This window comes from Fundulus heteroclitus, chromosome 18 (genome assembly GCF_011125445.2).
Source record: "Fundulus heteroclitus isolate FHET01 chromosome 18, MU-UCD_Fhet_4.1, whole genome shotgun sequence".
Taxonomy (NCBI): domain Eukaryota; kingdom Metazoa; phylum Chordata; class Actinopteri; order Cyprinodontiformes; family Fundulidae; genus Fundulus; species Fundulus heteroclitus.
In genome coordinates this window covers 11,858,662-11,885,811 of record NC_046378.1, presented here as the reverse complement: position 1 = coordinate 11,885,811, position 27,150 = coordinate 11,858,662, and the positions used below count along the sequence as shown (strand labels likewise).

At 40.3% G+C, this 27,150-nt stretch overlaps 2 protein-coding genes across 4 annotated transcripts in view; one reads left to right on the top strand and one right to left on the bottom strand.

Annotated features, from left to right (window-relative positions):
- The first annotated feature begins 1,920 nt into the window (after positions 1 to 1,920).
- Positions 1,921 to 4,835, top strand: ssr3 (signal sequence receptor, gamma). The gene is made up of 5 exons (XM_012874814.3): positions 1,921 to 2,155; positions 3,691 to 3,817; positions 3,971 to 4,069; positions 4,189 to 4,320; positions 4,571 to 4,835. Exons 1-5 carry the CDS (start codon positions 2,023 to 2,025, stop codon positions 4,635 to 4,637), a joined length of 558 nt encoding a protein of 185 aa, XP_012730268.1. The 5' UTR covers positions 1,921 to 2,022; the 3' UTR covers positions 4,638 to 4,835.
- Positions 4,836 to 9,156: 4,321 nt separating this feature from the next.
- The window catches only part of kcnab1a (potassium voltage-gated channel, shaker-related subfamily, beta member 1 a), a 136,469-nt gene continuing 118,475 nt past the window's right edge, over positions 9,157 to 27,150 (bottom strand). For 2 of the 3 annotated variants that reach the window (XM_012874811.3, XM_012874812.3), the window contains exons 5-14: positions 26,040 to 26,084; positions 23,821 to 23,865; positions 22,745 to 22,788; positions 22,536 to 22,622; positions 17,233 to 17,318; positions 13,995 to 14,115; positions 12,694 to 12,788; positions 12,208 to 12,328; positions 11,268 to 11,356; positions 10,896 to 10,985 (exon numbers count right to left, since the gene is read on the bottom strand). In XM_012874811.3, coding sequence (XP_012730265.1) covers positions 10,896 to 10,985; positions 11,268 to 11,356; positions 12,208 to 12,328; positions 12,694 to 12,788; positions 13,995 to 14,115; positions 17,233 to 17,318; positions 22,536 to 22,622; positions 22,745 to 22,788; positions 23,821 to 23,865; positions 26,040 to 26,084 — 823 coding nt within the window. Of the gene's footprint in view, positions 10,986 to 11,267; positions 11,357 to 12,207; positions 12,329 to 12,693; positions 12,789 to 13,994; positions 14,116 to 17,232; positions 17,319 to 22,535; positions 22,623 to 22,744; positions 22,789 to 23,820; positions 23,866 to 26,039; positions 26,085 to 27,150 lie in introns of all 3 variants that reach the window. The other variant, XM_012874810.3, reaches the window with a different exon arrangement.

Genomic DNA, 27,150 nt, shown 5'->3' with positions numbered 1-27,150 from the left:
TGAATAACATAATTAATCCCAGTATTGTGTCTCAGCATGAGGACACTCTTCACGCAGGGGAAGAGCCCGACTATTACAGAAGTGGAGCCTGACTGTAACACAGACGGAGCTATCGGACATGTCTGCACTTAGGAGTAGAGTTAAACATGCACAGGCCCTTCCTTGCTGAGAAAAAGTCCAGGCCTGGTTAAATGAGCGTGGTTCAAAAAAACAGACCTGATCTGAATCAAAGAGTTGCTTCAGAATGGAAAAAAAAGGAATAAATCTGACAGCAATTTTGTTTAATTGGCTTGTACCTAATAGATGCCACGTTGTTTGTGGAAAAAGGTTTGGAAGGAAGGTTTTATTGTAGTTCCAGTATTTTACAAAACAACTAGCCCTGGAAATATAACAAGGGTTGACAAAAACAAAAACAGTATGAAAAGTGAAAAGATGTTTCTACTAAGATCAGGTCACACAATGAATTTGCTAATCGGAGCTGTGTTTTCACTCAGTCGTTGTGGTTGTCCTCTTTCCAAAATAAAAGATTTGAACAAACTGAATGTACCAGTTTTGTGTTTTGCCAAATAAAATAAAAGTTTGTTCAAGCTCACACTATATTTAAAAGAACCCCGGTATAATATTATTATCCACTTTAAGTTTTACCCGTTTAGATATTGCCGATTTAGAACTATAGATGATGAAATACTCCATATTCCTCCCTATCGAGTCCTATAGTTTAAGCCCAGCACTTTGGAATCATATATTTTTAGTGCGCTTCAACGGTGCAAAGTTCTCACGAGTAAACAACGGAAAACGGACAGAACATTTTATTTTTAATTCACGGCAGCGATGGCGCCCGTGACGGGAGGCCACCCTGGGCAGTGAACCATCATATTGTCCACATCACACTCCCAATCGAAAGTTTAACTACCAAAACATTATCCCATTTACAGTGACAAGTTGACAATCCCACATGTTTAACCAGCGGTTGCTTTCTTAGACATTACTTGTTTACATGTAAGAATGCTGATCCAGAGGTCCGGCACAGAATTTATATGCGTCACAGGAATAAAGTGGATAAAGGTATCATCTAGGCAAGATGTAGCTCATAATCTTTACACCGAACCTCCTTTTTTTCTTTTTTCTTTTTATTAAGAGCAAACCCAATACAAAAGATGCTGAATTTTGTGTTTGTCTTCAAATCCTTGGTTTTCTGAAAAAAAAATAACAAAAAAAAACAGCAAGACCCTGTGCAGTCCTGGGCCTAAATGTGATCGTCTTTTTTTTATTGCAAAAAAAGAACATACAAGAACAACATAGAACATTAATAATTACAACCAGATACAACATCAAAGGGCTTTACAGAGCAGAGCAATTATTTTACAATGTCAAAATCAAATCTGTGCTCGAGGGTTGCAATTCTTTAAGGGCAGTTATGATTTGAATGGCTTTAACATTTGAACTGAATTTTAAGGATTCTATATAGATATTAATAGAAGATAATAAAATCCGGAAATTAGGGTTTTGTTGTAAATATTTGGAGGTGCAATAATAATTCTTTGATGAAAAAAAAACTGACATATCTCTTCAAAATATATTGGTATAATTACAATCCCAAAAAAGATGAATAACCTTTTCTTCATTATTATTATTATTTTTTTTTTTTTACAAAAAGTACACATTGGGTCCAAATCCCATTTATATCTTTTTTATCAAAAATACTTAAACAGGATAAACATTATGAATATTTTTATAAGAAATTTCTCTTACATTGTTGTTAATTAAGTATTTTTTAAGGAGTAACCAAGTCCACTTCCAATTTATATTTTCAAAAGAAACTTTGCTCAAGCACGGAACGCGCAGGTCCGCTTCCTCCCAGCAGGGGGCAGCACTCAGCAGGCGTCACACAGGAAGTGAGTGTTTGTAGTTCCAGGCTTATGCTGACGCGTCCCTCTCTCCTTCCTCTCTCGCTCACCGACGTGTCAGTCCCCTTCTGTCCGCCTCGGAGCAGCTCGCAGACCGGCCTCTGTCAGAAGAAAAATGCCCCCCAAAGGCAGCAGCAAGCAGCAGTCCGAGGAGGACCTCCTCCTGCAGGACTTCAGCAGGAACCTGTCGGCCAAGTCGACGGCTTTGTTTTACGGCAATGCCCTCATCGTCTCCGCCATCCCCATCTGTGAGTACCACACACACAACAAGGCTGCTGCTAACCGTGTCCGCTCACACCGGAGGAGCGGGGCAGTATAAACAGGGAGGTAAAACGACACGTAATGTTTTAAAAGAATTAGAGTAAAGGAATCAATATTAGAGGCGACAGGAAGGCTTAAAAACTATTGTTTTTTTTTTCTTGTACGGGAGCCTGGAAGGTTTTCATTCACCTGGAGCTTTCCCCACATTCCTCACAAACACAAACCTCTAAGTGTTGTTTTAGGATTAAAGCAACATGAGGTTGTGCAAAGTTGTGACGTGGAAGGCAAATGGTCTCTGTTTTACACACACTAATCTGAAGTGTGTGTGTTTGTTTTAAGCTTTCTTTAGTCTGGTGCCCCTAAATAAGATCCAGCTGAGTAAAGATGCAGCTGTCCTCTGAGGACCTTAGAGTTAGGCTGGGCAGTGTATCGATATTCTTAAAATATCAATAAGACATCTTATTGAAAAAGATTTAGTCTCATCTTGCCTCTCTTTTTCCCAAAGTCGTTTATATGGAATAGGTCAATGTTGCGTTAGAATTATACTTCCATGTATTTCCAGTAGATTATTTTTCAGGAGTTTCTCATTTTCATCTACAGCTGTTTGTTAAAAAATGGTTTGATTTAGAGACGCCTATTTATTGTTATTTTATGAAAAGGAGATAAATATTGCGTATCGACGTTCAGTCTAAACACAGAGATATTACTTTTGGTCCATATCGCCCAGCCTTGCCCCGGATGTTAGTTAGAAAGGTCAGCGATTTTAAAAAGCTGCGTGATGCACTGCAAAAAGAGAACTAAAAATAAGTAGAATTTTCTTGAAATGAATGTATTTGCCCTCGATTTGAGCAGGTAAATAAGATTATTTGCCAATGGAATGAGTATTTTTACCCCTAAAATAAGCTAATTAGACATATTGCACTTGTAATAAGATGATGGAGATGAATTGTTCCTATTTTAAGTGCAAAAATCTTATTCCATTGGCAAATAGTCCTATTTACCTGCTCAAATAAATGAAAAATATTTTCATTTCAAGAAGAATTTTCTTATTTTTAGTTCTGTTTTTGCAGTGTGAAGACCAGGGAACGGAGCGGACGGGTTGGGTACAACGAATAAGACAAGTTTAAATCTTATGCCTTTAACGTCTCAGCAAATAATCGTTTAAAAACAGGGCGAGCTGGGCGTCAATCAGGTTTTTAGGGACCTGCTGTAGCTCTGGAGGAGCTGTAAAGATCCATAGCTCAGGTGGGAGCATCTGTTGACAGGAGAGTTTTTATGTTTTGTTGCAAGACAACAAAAAGGCGACCATTAGAAGGAAAGTCAGACACCCAAAGTTATTGATTCAGGGGAACTGAATGCAAGTGCAAACCACTCCACATTTTTTGCGTTTTCTTTTGGTAATATTGTTTCATTATTATGCACGTCTTTGTGTTTGCGTAGCACATAAACTACAAGTGTAGTCCCTACAGGGTTAAGGCGAGGTGTGAACCTGTCCTGATCTTTGTTTTCTGCGTCCTCACAGGGTTGTTTTGGAGGATCTGGCACATGGACCTTGTCCAGTCTGCGGTGTTGTACGCTGTAATGACTCTGGTCAGCACATACCTGGTGGCTTTTGCCTACAAGAACGTCAAGTTTGTCCTCAAACACAAGTAAGGATGAACAGGACAGCCCAGTGTGACCATGGGGGACAATATAGGGGAAAAGCTGAAAGAATGGGTGTAGCTTAGCGAATCTGCTTCGAAGTACTGTTTTGGGTAAATGTGCTATCTTCTTTTTTTTTTTATTATTTTTTTTTTATTCAGAGTCGCCCAGAAACGGGAGGATGCCGTTTCCAAGGAGGTAACCAGGAAGCTGTCTGAGGCTGACAACCGCAAGATGTCTCGGAAAGAGAAGGATGAGAGGTGAAGCACGACATTTTTACAAGTTTATGAATGAAAGCATTCAAAAGAACAATAATGCACTTTATCTAGACATCAGTAGTGAAACAACCATACGCTGAGATCTCCCCTCCTCTCTCCAGAATCCTGTGGAAGAAGAACGAGGTCGCCGACTATGAAGCCACCACCTTCTCCATCTTTTACAACAACACTCTCTTCCTGGTGCTCGTCATCGTCGCTTCCTTCTTCTTGCTCAAGAACTTCAACCCCACTGTGTATCCTTCCAGGCAAATGACTTTTCAGCATTGATTGTATGAGAGATTTCTGGTGGCCAGAATCAAAACACCTTTTTTTCATGATTTGTTTGCTAAACAAGCAAGAGTCAGCCTTTAAGACTGTTTAGGTTGTTTTGAGCTGATTTTTGGGCATCTAATCGGTCCAGGTTGTAGATAATCTTCTTTCATTTGTCCTTCCCTGTATATGCAGTCAGAGACCATGTGTTCGCCTTAACTATCTGTTTTCCAGCAACTACATCCTGTCCATCAGTGCCTCCTCAGGACTCATTGCTCTGCTTTCCACCGGCTCCAAGTGAACCAAGACGAAAAGTGCACAGGAAGCTGGAGGGATGACGTTTGATGGGGTGGGATTGGCTGTGGAGGGAGGGTAAAAAGGACCCAGGAAATAATTTTTTTTTTTACAGGTTAGGCATGTGGTCTGAGTCGGGATTCAGAATACCGTGTTTGACTTTCATGAAATCGTTTTTTTGTAACAAATAAAGCAGCCAGCTGTACTTGTGTGTTTGCACTCTTCATTCAGATCACTTTAAATCTTTTCTGGATCACCGTAATCTGTAAATAAGACTGAAGGGGTTTCCATATTTTTCTGTTAACTGGTCTGAAGCATATAGGTGTCGACACAATGCTAAAGGTCTTTGTTCTACATTGGGAGGGATTAATTAGCTGGAATATGAATATAAAGGAGCTATAAGTAAGATATTTACTGTAAAATCAACCTAAATCATTCTCATTTGTCACCTGGGATGGAAGTAACATTCCCTATAAACAATCAGTCCTCTCCATCAACAATGTCTTAGTCAAGTTTTTCTCCTTTCACACCCAGAGGTACGGTGTGGAGCTGCTTCGGTTCAGAGTGTAACCCGTGTTTACTTCCTGGCTCCTGAGCCAATCATACTAGAGTTGCCAAAACAGAGCGCAGTATTTGGTATTTTATCTTGGCAAAGGAGCAGCAGTCTGCTAACATGGAAGCCAGCGAGAAAAGAAGACCAGAAATAGATTATAGAATAAAACATCACAGACCTATTCTGCACGGGTAAAAATTCAGTGGAGTTTCACAGCAACAACAGACTGTTGAGTAAATAATGGCTGGTCTCCGTGAAAGGCATCGTGGACTTGTTGTTCCGGTTTTAACCACTAGGTGTCATTACTGTTCTTTTAAGAGACATCCCAGTGTTAATCCACAGGGTTCAATATGTTTCTCCTGCCTCTGCAGCTATAACAGCTTCAACTCCTAGGAAGGCTGCCCACGGGGTTTTGGAGAGTTTTTGCACTTCCTAAAGGGCGTTTGTGAACAACATCCGCTGATGTTGGACGAGAAGGCCTGGCTCTCAGTCTCCGCTCTAATTCACCCTAAAGGTGTTCTGTTAGATTTAGTTCAGAACTCTGTGTAGGCCAGTCAAAGTCATCTACAAAAAAAACCTCATCCATGAACCTATCTTTGGTGCACAGTCATATTGGAAGAGGAAGGAGCCATCTCCAAATTGCTTTCACAAAGGCCCCTAAATTAATTTAGGGTCCAAGCCCAGCTCCTGAAACAGAACCCTACACCAGGATCCCCACCACCACCAAGTTTTACACCCAGAACAGTTCAGTCAGACAGGTACTGTTCTGGCAAAGGCCAAACCCAGAGTGTATTTCAGTGCTTGTGCAATGTTCAGAGAAATGGCAAAAAAAAAACAAAAAAACATCACACTTTATGTCCCCCAAAATGGTAAATCATACAGTTATTTACAGGAAAATTAGAAAAAGACTTTAGCATTGACTCTAAGCTATTTAAAAGCAGGGATCCCGGACTCCAGTCCTCGGCGACTGGTACTCTGCAAGCTGTAAATCACGGCCCGAAAGGTTCAGGCGATGTGGAAACGACCATAAACTCTGTATAGCTAAATATTCTTGGGTCAAACATTAAACCCGCCTTTTAAACGGCCTAAAGCTTGTGTTTGGGTCGTCAGCCAGGCAGTGGTGCCAATGACATAGAAAATGGTAACAGAATGGCTACAAAAGAAACAAATCAAGCTGTCGCAATCAGTCCAGTTAAAGTCCAGCCTTCAATGATGCAACTCATGAAAACCGTCTTATAGAACCGTTGAGTCTATAAGAGTTTTGCATCATGTATTTTATTCATGTATCTTTGTTGAAAGTAATGGAAACTTTATTTTTCCCATGGCTGCGTTTCGTCTTGCTTAACATAAAGACTCTGTTTTCATTGGCAATGCATGTATTTATTGTCACACATTCATATAGAGTATTTACAGAGAGAGCACTCGTCAACAAAGAAGACGGTACACGGATGTTTCAAACGTCACACAGGAACAACAATGAGAAATTTGTCGCATAGACCCAACATCTAGATCACGGTAGAAACAGAAACAAAGTTGGGGGGCTTTATTGGATCAATTCATTTATCCCATTTTGTCTCCCATTACTGCTGACATCCATTTGCTCTTGCAGCCATCAGATCAAATAGCCCATATTAGCTCTTTTCTAGGGCCTTAATGCTTTTTAATCCAGTTTGCTGCCGTCTTCGGAACAAGGTGTTCCTCTCTTCTTGGTGCTTCAGAAGACGCTAACATTTTCGGTGATTGAAAGACATTTTTTCTCTCAGAGCCAGGCTTAAAACTTAGTACTCACACTGCATCTCATCCTTTTCAATCTTACCTTTTTTTCATCTTTGCATTTTCCTTTGCGCCATGGAAAATTGTCAATCTTTACTTTTTTTTTGGGGGGGGGGGTGGGGCTGCAGTTTTGGTTCTCATTGATCTGTTCTCACAACGTTCTGTAGAAACAATAATCTAAACATTATATTGGCATAATGTGGATGAACGTTCATTATTTTCCAACATGGCATTTCAGAGTCATATAGGCCATCTAATGACTTGTATTGAAACACATTCCCTGAATGTATTTCTTCAGTAGGGCACTACCAGGCCGCCATAGTCTGACTGACCAATGAGCGCCATGATGACTTTAACACAGACTTTAAATATCGTCCTGAACAGATTTGTCTTCCAATTTAATTCTAATCATCCAGACTTTCTTGATCATGTCAACTTTCTCAAGGTCTTTCGTTTATGACTTAAACTAATTTCTATCATCTTATTTCAAGTGCAGCATATCTGATAATCTTATTTTAGGGGTCAAAGATACTCTTTCCATTGACAGATAATCTTATTTATCTGCTCCAATCAAGGACAAAAACACCAATTTCAAGAAAAAAGCATTTGGAGTGTGTAAATTACCAGCTCTGTCACAATATGATGTTATGTCGATTTGACTGATGATGATACAATATTTGCAGATATAATAGAGTCTGTTGTGATTTCTGATTGATGCGATTTATATATCCAACTCCAATATTCACATTGATATCAACTCACAAAAAATCTCTCTCTCTCTGTCTCTACCATTTTATGGGTAAGCTCTTACAGGTATTGGGCATTTAAATAAAAAACTGCATTCTTCTATGTTTAAAATCAGAATAAGGATAACAACCACAATAATAATAATCATAATAATAATAATAATAGATCAGCTGTTCACTATAGTCTAATGCTTGAATTTCATAATAAAGGCATATTGTGGACCGATATTTTCATTTTGTGTTGATGTAATTGGATCATTACTCATTTAATAAAATGTTATTTAATTTTATATCAATATGGATCAATGTATTGTTGCACCCCTAGTTCTTACCACGTGTTAAGGAGAGGTCTTTTTTTTATGTCTGAAGACTTCATAGCTCAAAGTTACTGTATTTAGAACGCACTGGACTGAAAATTTGTGGAAAAGCAGCCAAATTCAAAAGAACTTTGCAAAGTGTTCAGAAAGTCTAATTAGTTTTCGATCAAGAGCAGCGTAAAGATTACCAGAAAGTCTCTTCGAGGGATGCCTGTAAATCAGGGGATAGCCCATAGCCTTCTTTTAGCCAGCTGATCACCAACAAGTGGGGGAGGGGCGACACTGGGTCAATTCTGCTCACTCCATCCCATATTCCCTAGGATGCCATTAAATACCATTAAAAACCGCAGGAACAGTGTGACAAGAAGATTTTATAGGTTTTGAACATTTTTTAGCTTTTCAAAACCTCTTTAGTCTGTGCAACTCGCCCATGCCTAGTTCTCGTGACACTTTTACCATCAAGCCGATTAGACATTCACACCAATTGCTGTTCCCACAGAAGGAAAAATAGCAATAAATATTGTTTCTGAGGCCGTTCTCCCCAAAACGGCTTCGTTTGGAAACATCTAAATAGTCCGAGTCTTTTCATCCTGCTGAGACAGAGGTCTCAACGTGGGCTCTGAGACACAAGCTGCTTTTCATCTCACCTCAAAGAGTGGAACCGCTTGGCAAGCACGGAAACGGTCGAAACTGAGACGTAGAGGCTGACTGAGCTGTAAGTCTATGGGGTGCCGGATGTGAAAATCTTTCGTTACATTGTTACATTTAGCACCCTATATAGGTCAACATACGTGCACCGAGGGCCAGACGGTGACTGAGCAGGAAGCCGGGCCAACATCTCTGCTAGTCTCGACGATGACTTCTTCTCCAGATGAAACGGAGTCAAGGGAACACATAAAGGCAACAGCCACGAACTACTGAAAGTCAGAAAATGAACGATCAGGGGTTCAGGACACTAAATAAAAAGGTAACTCATAGTCACAATTGGGAAACTATGATCAATGTTGCCCGTGTTGTGTTTAGGCGTCCTTCAGGAGAGAAAAATGAAGACCTTGGGGTTGTGGAGTTACTCTGACGGAGGAGGATGGATCGACTGCAGCAAGTGCAGAGACACTGCAAAAGGAGCAACAAAACATCTCTATTTACATCTCATTTATAGGTTTGCCATACAGTACAGGAAAGCCCTCGCCTCTTGGTAGTTTACTTATGTTACAAGGTTCGCCGTAAACCTCTATATACATTTCACATCTTCGAACAAGCCATACTTTGCTTTTCAAATGCCAAAATAGATTTGAAGATTTCCCCCACCCCACAAGTCTTTTCTCTGTCCATAACCAGGCAGATTTAAACCAGTCTTTATTTCTCTCTTTTTAAAATAAACATCTTAGTTATAAGCTGTCATCAGTAAGGTCCATGTTCCACGAAGAAATCAGTGATGCTGCTTCAGTTCAAAATCCTGCACTTTTTCCACTGTGACTTCAAAACAACCCGCTTTAGTTTTCGTGTCTCGAAACCTGGTTGCAGTTTCTCAACGTTTCCTCACGAGGGCGACATGCTTCGCTTTTGCCCCCTTTTTTTTTTCTTCCCTCCTACCAGAGTCCAGCTATTTGTGTTTTTCTGGTACCACAGTCCTCTGGCATTCACCAGCGTCACACAGCAGGCACGCTCGCAGCATTTCTGATCAAAAAAACGTATCAAAAAGAAGAAAAGAGGCACACTGTAGCAGAGAAACATGCATCTGTTGGTTGCAATACTCAGGGGATCTGCAGCCAGCGTTATCTACTCATCGTTACTATTCCGTAAATATGGGATTGATTACATTTAGAAGGCATTTTAAAAGATGACTGGCGCTGATGATTGTGGAGGTCTTATTTATATGCATAAAGCTTCATTTTCAGGGTGGAGCGGGTCACCTTGTCGTTTGGTAAAGATTGCATTTTGCCGAGAGACGTTTCATCCCAGGACATGATCGGGCGCCTCTGACAAAAGGAGGTGAGGCTTCGGAGCGCATATGGTAATTTATTTTGCCATGCTGTTTGGCATACTAATAAAAGAAGTGAATAAGTGTCTCGTTTAGCATGCAACCGAGGCCTCTGCCCGTCCACTCATCTGAGGTCTGTCAATTAATTTTTTTTACATAAGCTGACTCTACTGGCGTGTCCCGCTGTGGAACAAAACAAAACAGGCTCCCAATATGAATTTTGTGCTTGAATGAGCTGTGAATACAGGCCAGGATAAGGGTGATGAGGTTTTTGACCGTAATGAACTTGTATGCTTTCCGATGAATAAATCAAGGTGCTCTTATAGAAGGCACTTTAATTTCAGATAGCTCTGCAACGCCTTTTTGTCTTTGTGAGCCGACTGGAGTTGATGCAAACTCTGACGTCTCTAAAGATGAGCTGTAGTTGAGGACGTGACTAAATATTAGAACTTGAATCTCGTCTAACGGCGGATCGAGTGTTTTAACGATGTAAGCGCGTCAACGAGTCTGACCTACTCTAAGCTCTGCATAGTTAAAATACTGTATATGTGTGCGCACTTGCTGCCTGAGCAAGTGCCTTCGATCGCCGATGGAAGGTTCTGATCTGGCGAGCTGCGTTTGAGGCGGCGGGACGTCTGAGCAGAACGTCCAAGCTGGACTGCACCTGAGAGGGGGGATCGAAGCGGAAAAGTCTCGACTGAAGACGGTTACAGAATACGCAATGCTTGGGGCGGAGCAGAGTTGTCCGTTTTTCCGGCTGGAGTGGTCTGTGTGGCTGGCGAGGCACGTCCAAGGAGAGAGCTGTGTGTCTGAACGCTGAACCCGAGGACAGCTCAAGGTAGAGGCGCGGTTAGGTTTGCTGGCAGAAGACCTCCGGCGGGTCCAGCAGCCGGGTCTAAGAGCGGTAGTCCTTCTTGCTGTACGGTCTGTTGCCGAGGATGTGGTCGATGTCTGACACGACGTGAGAGGTCATCTTAGGAAGGACCTGGACCAAACAGAGAATCTGTACGTGAGCCTGAAGGCAGGGAGTCAAGTGAGGCACAGAGAAGCAAGAATGGTAGTCAAGAATTAAAAAATGGCAAGAATGGCCATTTTCATTTATCCAGCCATCCATCCGTCCGTCTGTAAAGAGTTTCAGCCCGATTCCTTACAGTCTCTGTTTTTTTCAGCCTCGACATTCAAAGCCTGACCGCAGCAGAGGTACCGGCTATAAATTAGCACATGAAACGACACGGATGAAAACTGTGAGGTGGGTTCGGCTCTCTACCTGTATGGCCCCGAGGTTCTCGGTAAGCTGCTCAGGGTTGGATGTTCCCAGAAGGACTGAGCTCACCCCTTCGTTTCTTAAACACCATGCTGGAGGAAATCACAACAAACAGTGACCCTTGATCATGACTGAGCACTGAACATTATTTGGCTTAAGAGAGATGTACATGCAGTCTGTCCTTCGGCTGGATTCAGCCATCTCCGCGGGGTTAGCGCACTTTTCTTCAGTGTTGTATAAAGTACTGAAATCTCAGAGTCAAGTAAAAGTATAGGTACCTCTCCAAAATATGACTTTGGTAAAAGTCCAAGTCACTGACTGAAGTTCTAAAGTATCTGAAATGTCCTGTACTTAAGTATGAAAATTACTGTAAAAATAGATGTACTTAAGTAATGTAATGAAAAGTACAAGTAAAAAGTAAAACAGAGCAAATGCAGTTTGAATGACATTTTTTACATTTTGGTAAACTTTGAAGGTCAAATTCACTTAAAATAATATAAACAACAAAGTGCAGGAAACATTTAGACCAAGTTTATACAGAAGATTTTCTTCTTCAAGTATGGTCAGTGCTATACAAATTCTCTCTCTCTCTCTTTCTCTCTCTCTTTTTTTTTCTTTTTTTTTTTTTGTAGTAACGAGTAACTAAACCAAACATTGAAAATGTATTGGAGTAAAAGTGAAAGTTATCAAAAAAATTATACTCGAGGAAAGTATAAAGTACTCCAAAATATACTTAAGTACAGTAGTGAAGTATTTATACTTTGTTACTATACAACACTGCTTTTCTTAAGAGGTGTAAACCTGCGACGTTAGCGATGCACGACTAAACAGAAATGAATTTAAAATGTCTGTACTTTCATAGAGGAGTCAGTCACTACCAGCTGGGTAAAATCCACGTCTCACGATGCGGTTTAAGACGCTCGTATCTGCCTCACAGTCTTACCCACAGCCAGCTGAGGCAGGGTGCAGCCCAGCTTCTCTGCGATGTGGTTGAGCTCCTTCAGCTTGGCTTGCTGCTTCCTTCCATCCTCGCTCACTATTTTCTCCTTCAGCCACTGGTACGACTGCCGGAAGAGACGGGACAGACAGAAAGACTGATGAGTAGAACAGGAAGACATTTCCAGATACCTGGATTATCAGGGTGAGAACGGGGAAAAAGACGAACAATTAACACCGGGGACTTCTTAGGGAGCTAACACCAAGATCAGCATAGTTTCCCAGTTCAAAGCTGTTTAACTGGAAGTTCTTCCAACGTTTTAGTCCCAAATGACAAAATACCAACAGCCTCCGCAGTTGAACACTTTAGGCATCCTTTGTTGTCGGCTACTTTTGAGATTCTCCCTGCTGCTTCAGTAAATGGTGTGCATGAGTTAAGGATCATTGCCTCTGCAGAGCAGAGAAGAGCGGGGCAGATGACCCCCGGGCTTACCTTCATGGAGGCCCTTGATGATTCGGGGATGCCATTTTCATATTTTCCTGTAATGATGCCACAGGCTAGCGGTGACCAAGTCATCGCTCCGACTCCTGTGATGAGGGAAATTGAAACGGGAGTCAAGCAAGAGGAGTTTTGATTGAAGAGGAAAAAAAGAAAGCGCCAAAGAGACGTTTGAGAGCTTTTTCAGGAATAATGTGTGTTGATATTTTGATCTAAGGGGGTGAATGACTTATCGGTCCAACGAATAGTTTCACAGGTCGTCAGAATGTCGTTTAACTTTTGCCCAGTCTCTCTTTTTTATGTTGTGACTACCTGGAAGAGTTGCTGGCTCGCTTTTGTTAGGCTGAGGCTCAGTTTGTGGATAATACTTGTTCCTGTCGTCCATTGGAGTCCCGAAGCCTTAAAATGGTCTTTGTGACTCTTTCCAGACTGAAAGATACCAGTTACCTTGTTTCTGTCAATGTATTTCCTTAGAAACCCGTTAGCCTACTTCATGTTCTGAAGAAGGTTTGGTTTTGTTAAGGTCTGGCAGTAATCCGGCCTTGTTGTGGTGACTGAAGGTGAATTTAGCTGTTTAGAGAACGTGGTCAGTCAGAATAACTTAACTAAGGGTTTTTTTCCATACATCCTAATTTCTAACATAGGAGCAGGTCAGTTTCAAGTTATTTCTCTTAACAAATGAAACGCGTTTTGAAAACCACATTTTTAATTCACCTAAGTTACCTTCGTCTAATGTGAGAATTTATTTGATCTGAGGCATTTAAGTGGGACATAACAGTAAAAAACAGAAGACGATATCTATAGTCACGTCCCACCACTGTGACAATAGAAATAAAAGGTGAAGCTGTTTTACGTAACATTTCAGAACATTAAAGTGGCCGTCTCCACCGGGTTAGGCTCCTATTGGAGCGGCATTTTGAGGGTGCCAGGCAGAAACTCTGTTTAGGACATCATTTAAGCATATGCATGTTACTGATTGGGTTTAATTTTTAATATGAAGTCTGGGTCGCTGCAAAAACCTGATCTTAGGTGACCTGGACCGGTATTGGGGAGGCAAAACTTGTTTGGGACGATCTAAATAAACGACAGTAGCAACAAAACAAGGCATGACCTCTCAAACTTTATTTTTCTTCACATGCTGCACAAAAAAGATTGAGGGTTGGCTCTTGGTGGATCTATCGTATTTTACCAGAAAGTTAATGGAAAAAAAGTGTCTTTTTATCAGCAGTGTTATCTGGGATTGGTCAGTCTAGCAAAAATACATTTACATAGCACATTAACACAAGTATACTCGCCTATCTTATGATAGAGTTCAGGGAGCTGCACCTCCACTTTCTCCCTCTGGAAGAGGTGATACTCTGCCTGCTCACACACCGGCGGGATCAGATTAAACTGCCGTGCCACAGAGTACGCCTCCTGGTGATTTGGATATAAGGAGAAAAAGGAGAGAAAACGGATGGTCATTGTAATGTGAAAGCGAATACAAAGCAATGTTTTTCCAAACTATGTTATCCTTATTTAAGTAAGGAGGGAAATAGAAAATACACAGACCAGGCTTTATAAAAAGAGAGGAAAGAAAGTACAGGAATAAATATATATATATATATATATATATATATATATATATATATATATATATATATATATATATACTGTGGGCGCAAGGCCACAGCTCGCAGTCGATCAATCTTCCCTGTTGATTCTCTGAGACATCAAAGCTCTTATACCTAGAAGTGTTTATTCTTATCTATTCTTCCAAGTGACCTTTAAGAAGAAAACACAGGAGAAAGCATCCAGACACACACCTCCACGTTTTTCCATCTGTACGAGCTCTCGCTGTGAAGCATCACAACTGCACAGTTAACCCTGATATTAACCCAATTCTAGCTGTAACCCTGCAAAGCCCACTGTAGAAACATTTTAACTTGCAGGTTTCGGTCACCTCCTCCTGGCCGTCAGACCCGGGAAGTCTGAAATATGATAAAGGACGCTCTCACCCCAAACGCTCATAGTAAAAGGGTTGATTATTTAAACCAGCCTTTATGTGTTTGCCTCCTGCCCCCATCCAGCCCATCACTTACCGGTTGCCCTCTTGCTCTGCAGTCTGGGACCTATTCCTCCAGCCTGATCATGTGTGCATCAGCACATATACAGAGAGCAGCTGCCTCCTCACGTATACTCCGACGCCCCTTTTAACCCGCCCCTGATTACGGATGCTTTCTAAATAACAGAGCTGTCATCGGGGCTCGGGCTATTCAAAGATATAAGCACCCGTTCAGTGAGAGCACGGATGTGGATAGATTGCTGCGTGCACAGAGAGGGCGTGAAGGATGGAGTCTGAGATGGGTGTTCTGATCTCAGACCTTCAGAGAAACGGAGGGTTGTCCTCCCCTTAATTATAATGCCTCGCAGGCACACAATCAGCCAGAAAATCCAGGCTCACTGCGGGTTTCATTTCCTTCAGGATCAAACAGCCTCGCCCAGACGACCGAATAAGGGGCTGCCAGTCCCCGACTGGTACGGCGTTACCCTCGGTTGGAGCCTTTTCCATCCAAAGCTGCGTTGATGCCTTCGTGGCAGCACCAGGGATCATTTCTGGTGGCTCTCTTTGAATGGAATCCCCCGACCCACTGCAAATTGTCCGTTCTGCCTGAAAATCTGAGTTCATGAAGCGACGGATCCTCTGTCAATCTGCTGCTCACCCGGATGGACCGTGTGGCATGGTGACACAAGGCCACCACCACATTATGTGAGATCTAAATAGTCTCCCCAGAACGATCCAGGGCAGCCGGTTGCAGGGTGTAACCAACAATAACCCGAGGCTGAAATGTCTCTTCCTTGCTGCTGAAATAATCCTCCATTCTGTCTCATTCTTCCACCTGCTTTCTTCTTGTCTTTTCTCCACCCTGACTGCATTAAGATGTTTGGATAGAGGCTTCCCGCGCCGATCACAGGGCCTGTTGCTCCGCTTCCTGCACCCAGAATCTTATTTCTTACCCAAGAACTCAGAAAAAATCTCCAACGTTTCTGTTGAAGAGATATTTTAATGTTTAAAAAAAGGGTTCATGTTTGGCTATGAGGAAGGTCCCACAAAGTGTGCAGGAAGTAATTTTGCACGTGAAAAAAGTACTTTACAATATTCAGGAGTGCATGGTAACTGGGCAGTGGGTCCTGAGGATGCCATGGCTCATAAATCCAGTCCTGAACTTGACCACAACTTCAAAGTCTTTGTTTCCTGACATTTGGCTCTGCTCCTCCAAGTCATGTTGGTGACCTTTGCCAGGTGAAAAATGCCTGCTCAATAATTGATGGGATGGAATTAGGACTCCTCCTTTGGAGAAAGTTATCTCGCTTGTTTTCTTCACTTCCCTCAGAAGTGTAGTCTGAGATTTAGAATGTGTTCCCACAGCACATCTTAATGCCAATATCCAGTTTTTCTGTGGTTGATCGCATTATGATTTTAATGCAAACTCAATGGCTCTAAAGTGACAACCTTAGCATTATGCTATTGATTATTCAGTAGGTCAAATAAGTAAAATATACTCAGATAGAAAGAGATAAAACACATCAGCAAATACAAATAAATAACAAAGCCAATTAAAAAAGTTAGGTTTTTAGCTAATTTTTAGATTTCAAGGATGTTTTCTTAGAATGTATTTTTTTCTCTGCTCTATTTTTGCTTCACCATTCTCTCTTCCTTTCTATTTTCCGTTTCCATTTCTGTGTGTATTGTATTCGAAATAATCCCAAAAATAATGTCCAATAAAGTTTTTTTTACATACGTATCAAGTGGAGCACTATACTGAAAACAGTTATGCTCCACTTTTGAAAGTTAATCAAAATTTTTAGGGCTACACTGCGGGACACGTAAAAAAATAAAAAAAAGAGGGAGAGAGAGAGAATAATATATTCATATAGCACCTTTCAAGACATAGCACAGATGAACAAATACAAATGAATAATACAAATATGCCAAAAGCAATTAAAAAAAGTTAGGTTTTTAGCTTCTATTTAAAAAAAAAAAAAGAATAACCCAGAGTTCATTAAACACAGCGGACGAGAGTTTCAGAGTCCCGGGGCGATGGTTTAAAAACTCTCTCCTCTCAAGCCTCTAATGTGGCAAAAGCAGCTGGACCTGTTCACAGGACCCCAGGGACCTGCTCAATATTTAAAGGTTCTGAGGCTCAATAAGTAACAACCATCATCTTGTAATGTACTCTAAAGTGAAAAACATGCATGATTTTAAAAAAGTATTGTAGGTGGAGCCTTTCAAGCCATTTTAATGCTGGACAATGACCCTGATCTTCCATAGAATACAGCTGTAAATGCAGCGTTAGGCTTTAATTATATTGTGGTGCAAACTTTACAGAAAGATTAAACTGAGAATGTAAACCTTAACACTCATGACGAAGATGTGTACTGGTTTTATTTTCCCCACTGTGTGGATATTAGATCTTATTATTGTTATTTTATTTTCTTCAAGAGAATCCCCTGGAGAGATGTACGTAGAAGCTAAAGAACTGCAGTACTTGCCATGATCTCCATAGCGGTCCACCGAGACGTCCCCCAATACATGGCCATGCCTTGGTTTATCACATAGGTCATAGCGCGGACAATTTCTGCAGAAAGAGCACATTTTAAATAACACCGGTCAGCTGGATAAACAGGAAGCAGGTTGGCTGATGTAATCAGCCAAATAAAGCGTTAGCAACAGAACATTCCTTCAGGATAAACACTGTCAGTCCTCGGTTTTTGAGATTTATAAAACAGCATCAAATAGTCACTTCAGAGGAACTCCAGGCACGATAGGAGAAAAGTAACGATTCGCATTTCTGTCACCATAATACATCTGGGTTGTTTGCTTTTCTCCCCCAGAGATATAGAAAGGAGAAGAATATCTTCAGGGTGTTTGATGTTACCTGTCTACAGGCAGGCAACACGCTCTTAATCAGCAATATCCAAGAGACACGGGGAGGCCGAGCAAAACAGAGATGATTTAAACCCGTGAAACAATGATGGAGGAGGAGCTTCATCCGTGCAAGCTTTGCAGTCCGGGATAAATGATTGAAAACAGAACGCAATGACAGGGAAAAGGTCAAATGTGTGTAGAAATGCCCATCCTTTCAGAACAGCAGCTCATGATCTAGTTCTATTTTTGTAAAAAGTTAAGAAAAATACCAATACGTGGAAATGGTTCATGCTACACCGCAGCAACCCGGGGCTAAACTAACAAACTCAACATACTCAAAGCCCGTGTGATCAAATTCAATCTGCTGCATTTTTTTAACAGAGCAATTAACAACAAAAACTCAGATTAGTGCCGTCATTAAGGTTATTCATCATTATGAGGCGCTAACCCCAGTTATAAGTGCATCAGTCACTGTGGCAGGACTCTGGTTCTTGGCAAGGCAGCAGGTAAGGTGGAGCAATAAAGCTAAGATTACAACAAATATTAGCAACAGAATTTTAGGGGGAGAAGAGAAAAAGCTTAAAAGCTGACAAGAGCTAAAAAAGAGTTTTTCTTCTTTTTGTTTCAGCGAGTGATAAATAACAACCTGCCTCCCCAAACTGTATCCTGGCAAAAGGAAATAACATGCTACGATAAAACAAGACGCCAATTCCTCTGTTCCCGCTGTTTGTTTCCAACCCTTCGCCCTGCCCTCCTGACATTTTCTCTTTGTTTGCTAAGCGTGCTGCTGGGTTCACATTTAAATGCAACCTGCCACAATTTCCGGACGATCTGGGAGGAGGGAGAGGGCACAACAAGTCAGCGGAAAGCAACACGACGGCTCTGATGTTCGAAGGAGGAAGTGACCAGTGGGAGCTCGTGGTGGGGGGGAATGTGCAGGACAAAAGCAATCAATAAGACGGCCGGGTATAAGAAAAGGAATAAGCCTTTGTTCTTGTTTCAGAACCACAGTTCACACAGCTAAACCACAAAAAGAAAAAAATACAGTTTCCACAATCAGGTGTTTAGACCCAAACGCCATCAACTCCCAGGAGCAGTTTTTCCATATAAATGTAATACCATCAACCATATTTAAACTACTACATTAAGGTAAAGATACCTTTCTGGCTACATTTGAATCCACTTTGAGGTGGAAATGTTAAAAAAAAAAAAAAAACAGGATTGGGTTAAATTCATCACCAAGTGATAGTTCAGTTCTTAAAACTGTTGTCACATGTTGTGTACTGCATGTTGCCTTATATAAAAACCTGTTTTATGTGGGTCTAACTGTGAAGAATAAGCTCATTTTTTGACATATCAAACCCTGTCCTATGTGTGGAGTATGTGCATCGCTTATCATGTACTTGGTTACATGTAGTTCAACTATATTGGGAGGAAGTTTGATATGTACAGCGCTAATTTGGCTGTGATTTCATTGCCCTGGGCCCGTCCACATGAAGACGGACACAGTAGATTTTCATTAACAATTAGGATGTGAGTAAACATAGCTGCATGGCGGAGGATCAGACACAAACTTTTACGCATGTTCAACAGGATCTTTACATGAGTTGGCAGGGGACGCGCCATGTAGAGCGAAAAGAAGAATCAGACGACACTACTAAATATGGCAATATTTCCCTTAGCATGATTTGTTATGTTATTAGCCATGTTTGTCTTTTATGGATGAGGCGCATGGGGGTTACAGGGAGAGGCGAAGCTATCCATTCAAAAATGATCGTTTACGCTCTCCTAAAACGCTGGGTCCGTGTGGACGCACAGCCTAAATGACAAAATACCTTTACGGAAACACCTAAACTAATTTTTGTGTGGACTGGGCCTTGGGCTCTTTTTCTTGGTTAATAGATAATAGATTAATAGGATCACTTGACCACCAGTGAATAAAATTTTAATGTTTTACACAGTCTATAAGTGCCTCCTAGTGGTCAAACGGTTATCAGCCGACTTAATCGGGTAATTGTTTGGACTGCTCTATAGTAAAGAGAGGTCTGGCTTTTAACAAAGATTGAGTACTTTTGGCCTGGTCCTCCAACAACACCAAGCTCTTATGGCTGTGAATTCAGTATAACTATGTTCACACTGCAGATCTTGATGCTCTATTCCAATTCTTTGCTGAAATCAGATTTTTTGGGGGTGGCCATTCATACTACTATTAAATGTGTCTCTGCATGCATAGATAACAGAAGGATACGTCACAAAGGTAGGCCGTTGTTTATGGAAGTAATGGGGAATGTAATTGTTTCTAGAAGTGTTCACTAAAGTTTTTTTAAAAAAAAAACTTGGGGGGAAAATATGGCCGGTATCTCTCCTTGCTATTATTAAAAAGCTGTTGAGCATTGGGAGCCAACAGTATAGAGACCACCTCATAGCAAGACAAAGTAAGGTAAGAAGAAAGCAGCACAGCTAATAACAATGGTCTTTTGTTGAGTGGTATCTGCTGCTACTGTGTGTGGTTGTGTAGTGAGAGCCAGGACAGTGACTCTCACTGTTAAACAGGTAAAATGCATCATGACCGTTCAGACGGCAGACTCTTTGAAAAATATCTGATATGCATCTGAATTAGTACACACATACGGAAGTGGCACAAATGGAATTTCTTTGGGAGTAAAAGATCGGAATTGGCGGAAAAAGACGGAAAAAAAAAAAGATCGGATTTGGGTCGCATTTCCCTGGAGTGTGAACGTAGCCTCAGATCCATCTATTGTAACCTAATTTACCAATCATTAACATCATTTTTTTTCTTAATGGTGCATAGTGCAAGTTTTGAAGTTAAATAGTATTTATATTCATTCCCATACATGCCCTTACAATGGTCCGACATGTAAAATGAGTTATCCTCTATTTACTGCCGTTGCACCTATAGACTGGATTAATCAGTTCATGAGAGAGTGATTTGGGCCAAATCTGGGCGCACGTGTGCGCGTGCCGCGCTGTGCGCTCTCATTCACCTGGCTACTTTGTTGAGTCTCCTCCATAATAAATGCATTAGCGAGAGAACAGAAGCTAACTTCCGTGTTTATAGCCTTCTTATCTCAGAAGATGATGTGATCAGCCTTTATAATGCATAAAGAGTCAAAAAATAAAACAAGCACATCTATTGAGAGCGAGATTTAATTAGATACTAAAGGGAAGTTGTAACTTTTATCTGCAGACTGAAACAGAGAGGGGATTCACATCTGCACTGCATGCCTTTTTCATTTTTAGCTCCACTAAAGAGGAGAAAAAAAACACAAAATGTAGGGTCCATATCTATAACATGAAGTTAGTTCTACTGCGTAGTAAAATACATTTATGGAAGATGATAAAACTTAACTACTGACATTAATCTTTCCTCCCTTTAAAGCCACATTGGAGCACTTTAATAATACCATATTTTATTATTTATTTAGTTTTTACTCGCCTAAGGTAGATCATGGGCTTATACAATCCCACCGCCATTGTTGGCACCCTGGTGTAGCTGTAAAAAGTGTTGACATTATACGATTTTTTACTGGAAACAAATTTACTAATTTGAAAAAAAAAAATACAACCTCTAATTTCATTATGTTTATTCCCATGGGTGAAAAATACTTTTATTTATTTATTATTAATAACTGTTGCCACAATTATGGGTTCCACTAACAATTCATAACCAGTAAAAATAGTTGAAATTTCTTTACACATTAATTCACTGAAGTTTATGTTGTTATTAATCCATGATTTCCTGTTTCCCTGTGGTATGAATCTGATGTGGCCCAGAGACAACACATTTTTTCCAGGTGGGTCTGGCATGTCTGGAAACAAAGGATAAATATATGTAAAAAAAAAAACACCTCATGGTCACTTTTTCCTTTCAGCTGGTTCCTCTTCCACTGACCCTAAGAACTCGAATTTGGCATCATATATAATATAATAAGGAAATGCTAAGACATTTTAAACAAAAATCTCATCAAATCTTCCTGTAAAATAGATTTCAGCAGGATTTTCATCTAAAACAAATCATCACATAAAGGGTTTCACCAGACAGAAAATCCTCCTCCTTTGACGACCATGTCAGCCTCAGACCTGAACTAAGGAAAGATAGTATAAGATAATACCTGGGACTCTAGATGACCTAGAGAGCAAAGAGAAATGGTGAAAAAGTCCTTCCTGTGTATGCTCCAGTCTTGTTAAATGCTACAGGAGAAGGCTATGTGCTGTCCTGTGGACAACAGACTTTGGCATGTATTAACGGCAGACATATCAATAAGTTTGGTACACCTTATTAAATGTAAGAAGAGATGTTACTTTTCAACGCTGTACACACATTCTCCGTCTTATTGGAGATCAAGAAGAGGTTTTAGATTTGCTCTTGCAGTCCAGAGAAATCCCCCAAAACTAAGAAGATCTACTTTGAGGTCATTCCCAGAGGATATACCAGAATAAATAGAGGCGAAAACAGCGTCTATACTTTCAATCTTTAAGTTAAAGCAACAAAAAACAAAACAAAAGAAATCTCTACATAAAAACAAGACTTTAATCCATTGTTCTCTGTTTATTTTCATCTCTACTCTGAAAGTCCTTGTCAGGCTGCCATGGCAGTGCTGTAATCACCTCAGCGGACTGTTTTGGTAAAGAAACAAGACGGTTTAAGAGCAGCTCTTGGTCGTAATGTTCAGGCTTTTATCCCTGGTGTAACACTAACTCCGTACGTTTCAACTGTGCACCGGTTTATGCCAAGAACACCGTGACCAGCAGAAACCTTCAGAGCCACAACTTAACAGGACAAGAGGGCGATCCTGCTCTTCAAAGCAGAGGAGCTGAAGTTACACAGTGTTTTCACTTTGAAACAGATTCTTATGATTTCATTGCTTTCTGGGTTGGATGGATGAATATTGATAAGATGACTCACCCTCCATGGGAGTATTGCTGTCTGGGCGATTGGCAAAAACAACATCTACATACTCCATCTGCATCCTTTGTAGGGAGCCTTTCAGACCTGAGAGTCAAATAAAAAATAAAACTGAATGGAAGGTATTAAAGGAAGGTTAGAGGGATTTTTCTTTTTTGTTTTGCCTTTGAGCTTACAATAAACTCAAGAAACCGAAGTCAAAAATTCACCTTCGATAATGTGTTTCCTTGACAATCCTCTTTCTGTCTCGGCTCTAAAAAGCAAAAACATTACAAATTAGAAACGGAGTCAGGGATCTGTAATTTGTCTATAGATTTAGTAAAAGCTGAACTTTTTTATTGTGGACTTTGTGCATAGTTTTAACAGATCTGAATATTTTTGGTAGAAAGGTTTCCCGTTTTCCTAAAACTCTCCTAAAAATGTCCCCCGTCTGTCATTTGTCTGACTCAGAGCCGTAGCGGCGTAAATGTACATTTCAGGATGTTTTATGTCAGTGGATTATTGTGGGTTAAACATCACAGGGCATCCCAGCCCGGGGAGAATAGACGGAGGCTGCAATCCTACTTGCATAAATGTGAGGGAAAATGCTCTGGAGAGTAATTTCCTGCTTATCAACAGATCCAGTTGGACAGAGTCTTCTATAAAGCCAAACATCCTCTCTCTGAGTGTTGCTGTTTGTGCGTCTGTGGGTCTTATAAATCTGGCTTCTTTAGCTTTCCTCTTCAAGTTGACCGGCTGATTCTTGATTCTCAGGTTAACAGAGAAAAACAAAAATAGCTGAGCTCATCTCGGAAGGTTCTTTGAGACATTAAACATTAATTGAAACGATATGGCCTAATTTCCCCATTTTATACATTTTGATTGCCAACTTGCAAGTAAACTTGCCACTGAGGTTTCCCTTCACTTAAGCAACATTTTTGTTAGATAATTGTCTTCAAGACATCCTGAGAAATCATGGAATCACAGTTTTCCTCCGAGGTTAAAAAATCCCACTGAGGATAAATATCAAGTTGACTGCACAGGTGAAGTTTTAATGATCACTGGACTGAACAAGTTCCAACAGTGAAATTCAAGGCTGATTCAAACAGTGTGGCGATAACTTCAAAAATAAACAATAGTCGCTCATCTAATGCTGTACGGCTGTTCTTAATAAGAAGAACTAGATTTAACCACACACTGACAAAAATACTATTCTGCAAGTAATTTGTGTAAAAAGATTATTCTGTTTATTTTTTATTTGTTCACTGAGAATTATTATGATTTAACAGATGAAAAATTTACTTACTTTCCTCCCCAGTAAAGCTTTGTTGTGATCACCAAGCTTGAGCGCCTAAAATTATGGAGGGAAAGAAACAGAAAAAAAAGAGGAACGTCATGACCTGGTGACTGACACAGGCAGCATTAGAGTGCTTCACTGTGCTCTCAGCTCACACAACAGATACTTACCGTTAAGTAATTAACGATCCATCAAAGTGGGGTTATGTGCTGTTTAGACAGAAGATTATGCATATCTAGAGATATGTTTATGTGAATGAGAAATGCTTGTGTTCTGAAGTTGCAATAAGCTTTAGGGATGGTTCTTATACTTTTTCACTTGAATCCTCTTAGAATAGAACCTTTTATCAGGATTCAAATTAAAGCTTTATTTTTTTTTGGCATTTCCATAAACATATGAACAATTTGCTGGAAAGCAGAAAGTCCTTATGGTTTTAAAACAGTTTTAGTTCTTAAAGCGCCTAATCTTAACCTGCACCCCTACAAGCACAGGTTTTATTTTACATCTCAGAAGAGAACTGTCTACTTTCTTGGATTATTGATCTCACCGTTCCTTTGTAAAGAGTTTTTGTAAAAGAAAAAAAAAAGAAAAAATCCCCAATCTCTGATTAAGAGATAGAATGGGATGTTGATAACGGCATTGCACCATTGCTGGAGTTTTAGATCATAGGAGAAGACCCAGATATGACAGCTGTTAGTTTCACTAGCAGAAGGAAACTCCTACGCACTGATGAAGCTAAAATTATGTTTAATTGCTGTGTTTTCAATGAAGGGACCTTCATATAATTTTGACTCTAATTTCCAAACGTTTATGCCTGAGCAACGATCTACTGGGGGAAACAAATCATGCATGTTCAAATTGATTTAAATATTTACCAGTTAAGCCCAAAGTTATGAATGCATACGGCATTTAAAGTAATCATTTAATTTCACTAATATGCTTCTTCTAACTGGAAGTAAAGTGAATATATGTGTATATATGTATATACACATATATATACACACACACACACACACACACACACACACACACACACACACACACACACACACACATATATATATTTATATCTATATATACACACACACATGTGTGTATATATATATATATATATATATATATATATATGTGTGTATATATTTATATATATATATGTATATGTGTGTATATATTTTTATATATATATATATATATATATATATATATATATATATATATATATATATATATATATATATATATATATATATATATATATATATATAGTGTATATTAGTTTGTATATGGCATCATTTTTACCGTGCCGTAATTTTTGTATTGATGATATTGAAGGACAGAAACCTGAGTTGCATGGGTCAAATCAATACATGGCTGCTCCTACTCATGGCTCTGTGTTGTAATTATTGACATAAACATCAGACAAGTGGGTAATGGCCTTACTCAGCTGCCTGTTCCTTCCTGCGCCACTAAATCCCCTCATGAGAACGCCTGGTCTGAAATGTCAGCTTCAGTAAGTCTTAACTGTGGTAGCATCAAAACGCCCACCAGCGTAATGTTGTCAGCCCAGTACACGACGCCACTGTGAGCGGCATAATGACGGCGCCAAATCAGAACCGAGCGGCAGCAGCTAAAAGTCCCCACACTTACTGCAGACACTGCTGTAAACGCACATGTGTAATGACTGCTAATGGAACCGATGTTAATGTTGAAATAACTGGAAAATGTTATTCCGCTCCTGTACCCGTTATTATTTGATGTCCCACAATTCGAAAGGAATAAAAGATTCAATTATTGTAAATCGGTGAGCGATATTAAATGGGCCACATGTCAGTTTGTCAGATCGTGTAACTTGTCCTTTCCAGTCTCTTACAGAGCTCATTACTCACCAAGAGAACTGGGCGTGCTTAAAGAAGTCCCTGAATTGAGTATTTGAAATTGATAGAAAAGGAAAACGCCTGCAGGCGAATGCTCACACAGTGAATACGTTTTGCTCCATTTCTGGGACATGATATCTGTGCATGTGTGAACATGAAAACATGTGGCAGATTTAAGATTTAGCTTTAAATGACAAAATAAAGCATGGATCAAATTTGCCGTTTTTCACATGTAGGATGAAGAGCTGTGTGTTTCGTGCCTCACAGACGACACTGCATGCACGTTGTTCTAGATATGGATCTCTTCACATACTGAAATGTTCTCTCGATCGGACACACTAATGTCTTCATTACCTCCAGCATTTCTTCTTGATGATGTTTCCAAGAATGATTTCGGCCCTGCAAGGCAGCACAAATGAGACGGGGCTATTAAATTGCATTTTAAAGTCAGAATCATTTCTAGCAGAACATCAGTGCTGCAATTCACTGCCGCTAAACGGAAGAGGACAGTGCATAAACAGTCACTGTCGTCATAAAAGGGAAATCAACCATGTGCAAAGTTTCTAAGTTTTAAAAGAAAACGCTGTGACGCACGTAAACATGTTAAAGAGAGGAGAAGTGAAGAAGGGATTTTTACCCTGGTGGATATTCTGAAGTCAAATGAACCGATTCTAACAGAATGTCCTTATTGCTTTTATGACATCTGTTACTCCTTGTTCAGTGCCTTGCAAATGATTCATACCCTTTAAACCTTTTCACTTCGTCTCATGCTTCAGTCTCAAACACAAATGTATATTATTTGGATGGTATGAGACAGACCAACACAGCGCAGTTCACGGTGATAAACCGAAAGGGGGAAAAAAAGAAAAAAAACAATGGTGTAAATTTTTTCTAAATACTTTTCTTATTAAAATCCCAAGAGTTACGGTTTTATAGGACCACCTTTAGGGGGTGAGGGGTGGGTGGGGGGTTTCGGATCTGGGGTGGTTGTCTACCAACTTTCACCAACCAGAGACTATAAAATTTCCCCATTTTTCTTTACTAAACAGCTCAAGCTCCACCAGACTAAATGGATAGCAAATGGGGACATCACTTCTTGAGCACTGTAATAGATTCTCGTTTGGATTTGGTTCTGGGCTCTAGCTGGGTAATCGAAACGTGCGAGTTTGCTTTGATCTAAACCATGCCATCGTAGCTCATTCTGTATGTTGAGACTTGTTGTCCTGCTGAAAAGTGAACCTCCACCCCAATCTCAAGTCTCTTGCAGCCTCCAGCAGGCCGTCTCCCAGTGCCCCGCTGGAGAAAATCATCACCACAGCACGATGCTGCCACCACTATGTTTTACTGTGGGGATGGTGTGTTCAGTTAGTTTTCCTCCTAACACAGGGCTTTATACTTGAACCCATTAGTTTAATTTTGTTTTTTTCTGGGCCCTCTACATGATGGGGTGCATATTGCGAACATG

Coding starts and splice junctions, on each gene's coding strand:
- ssr3 (XM_012874814.3), top strand. CDS start 2,023: ATGCCCCCCAAAGGCAGCAGCAAGCAGCAGTCCGAGGAGGACCTCCTC. Junction 2,156..3,690: donor CGTCTCCGCCATCCCCATCT/GTGAGTACCACA, acceptor GCGTCCTCACAG/GGTTGTTTTGGAGGATCTGG. Junction 4,321..4,570: donor AAGAACTTCAACCCCACTGT/GTATCCTTCCAG, acceptor TCTGTTTTCCAG/CAACTACATCCTGTCCATCA.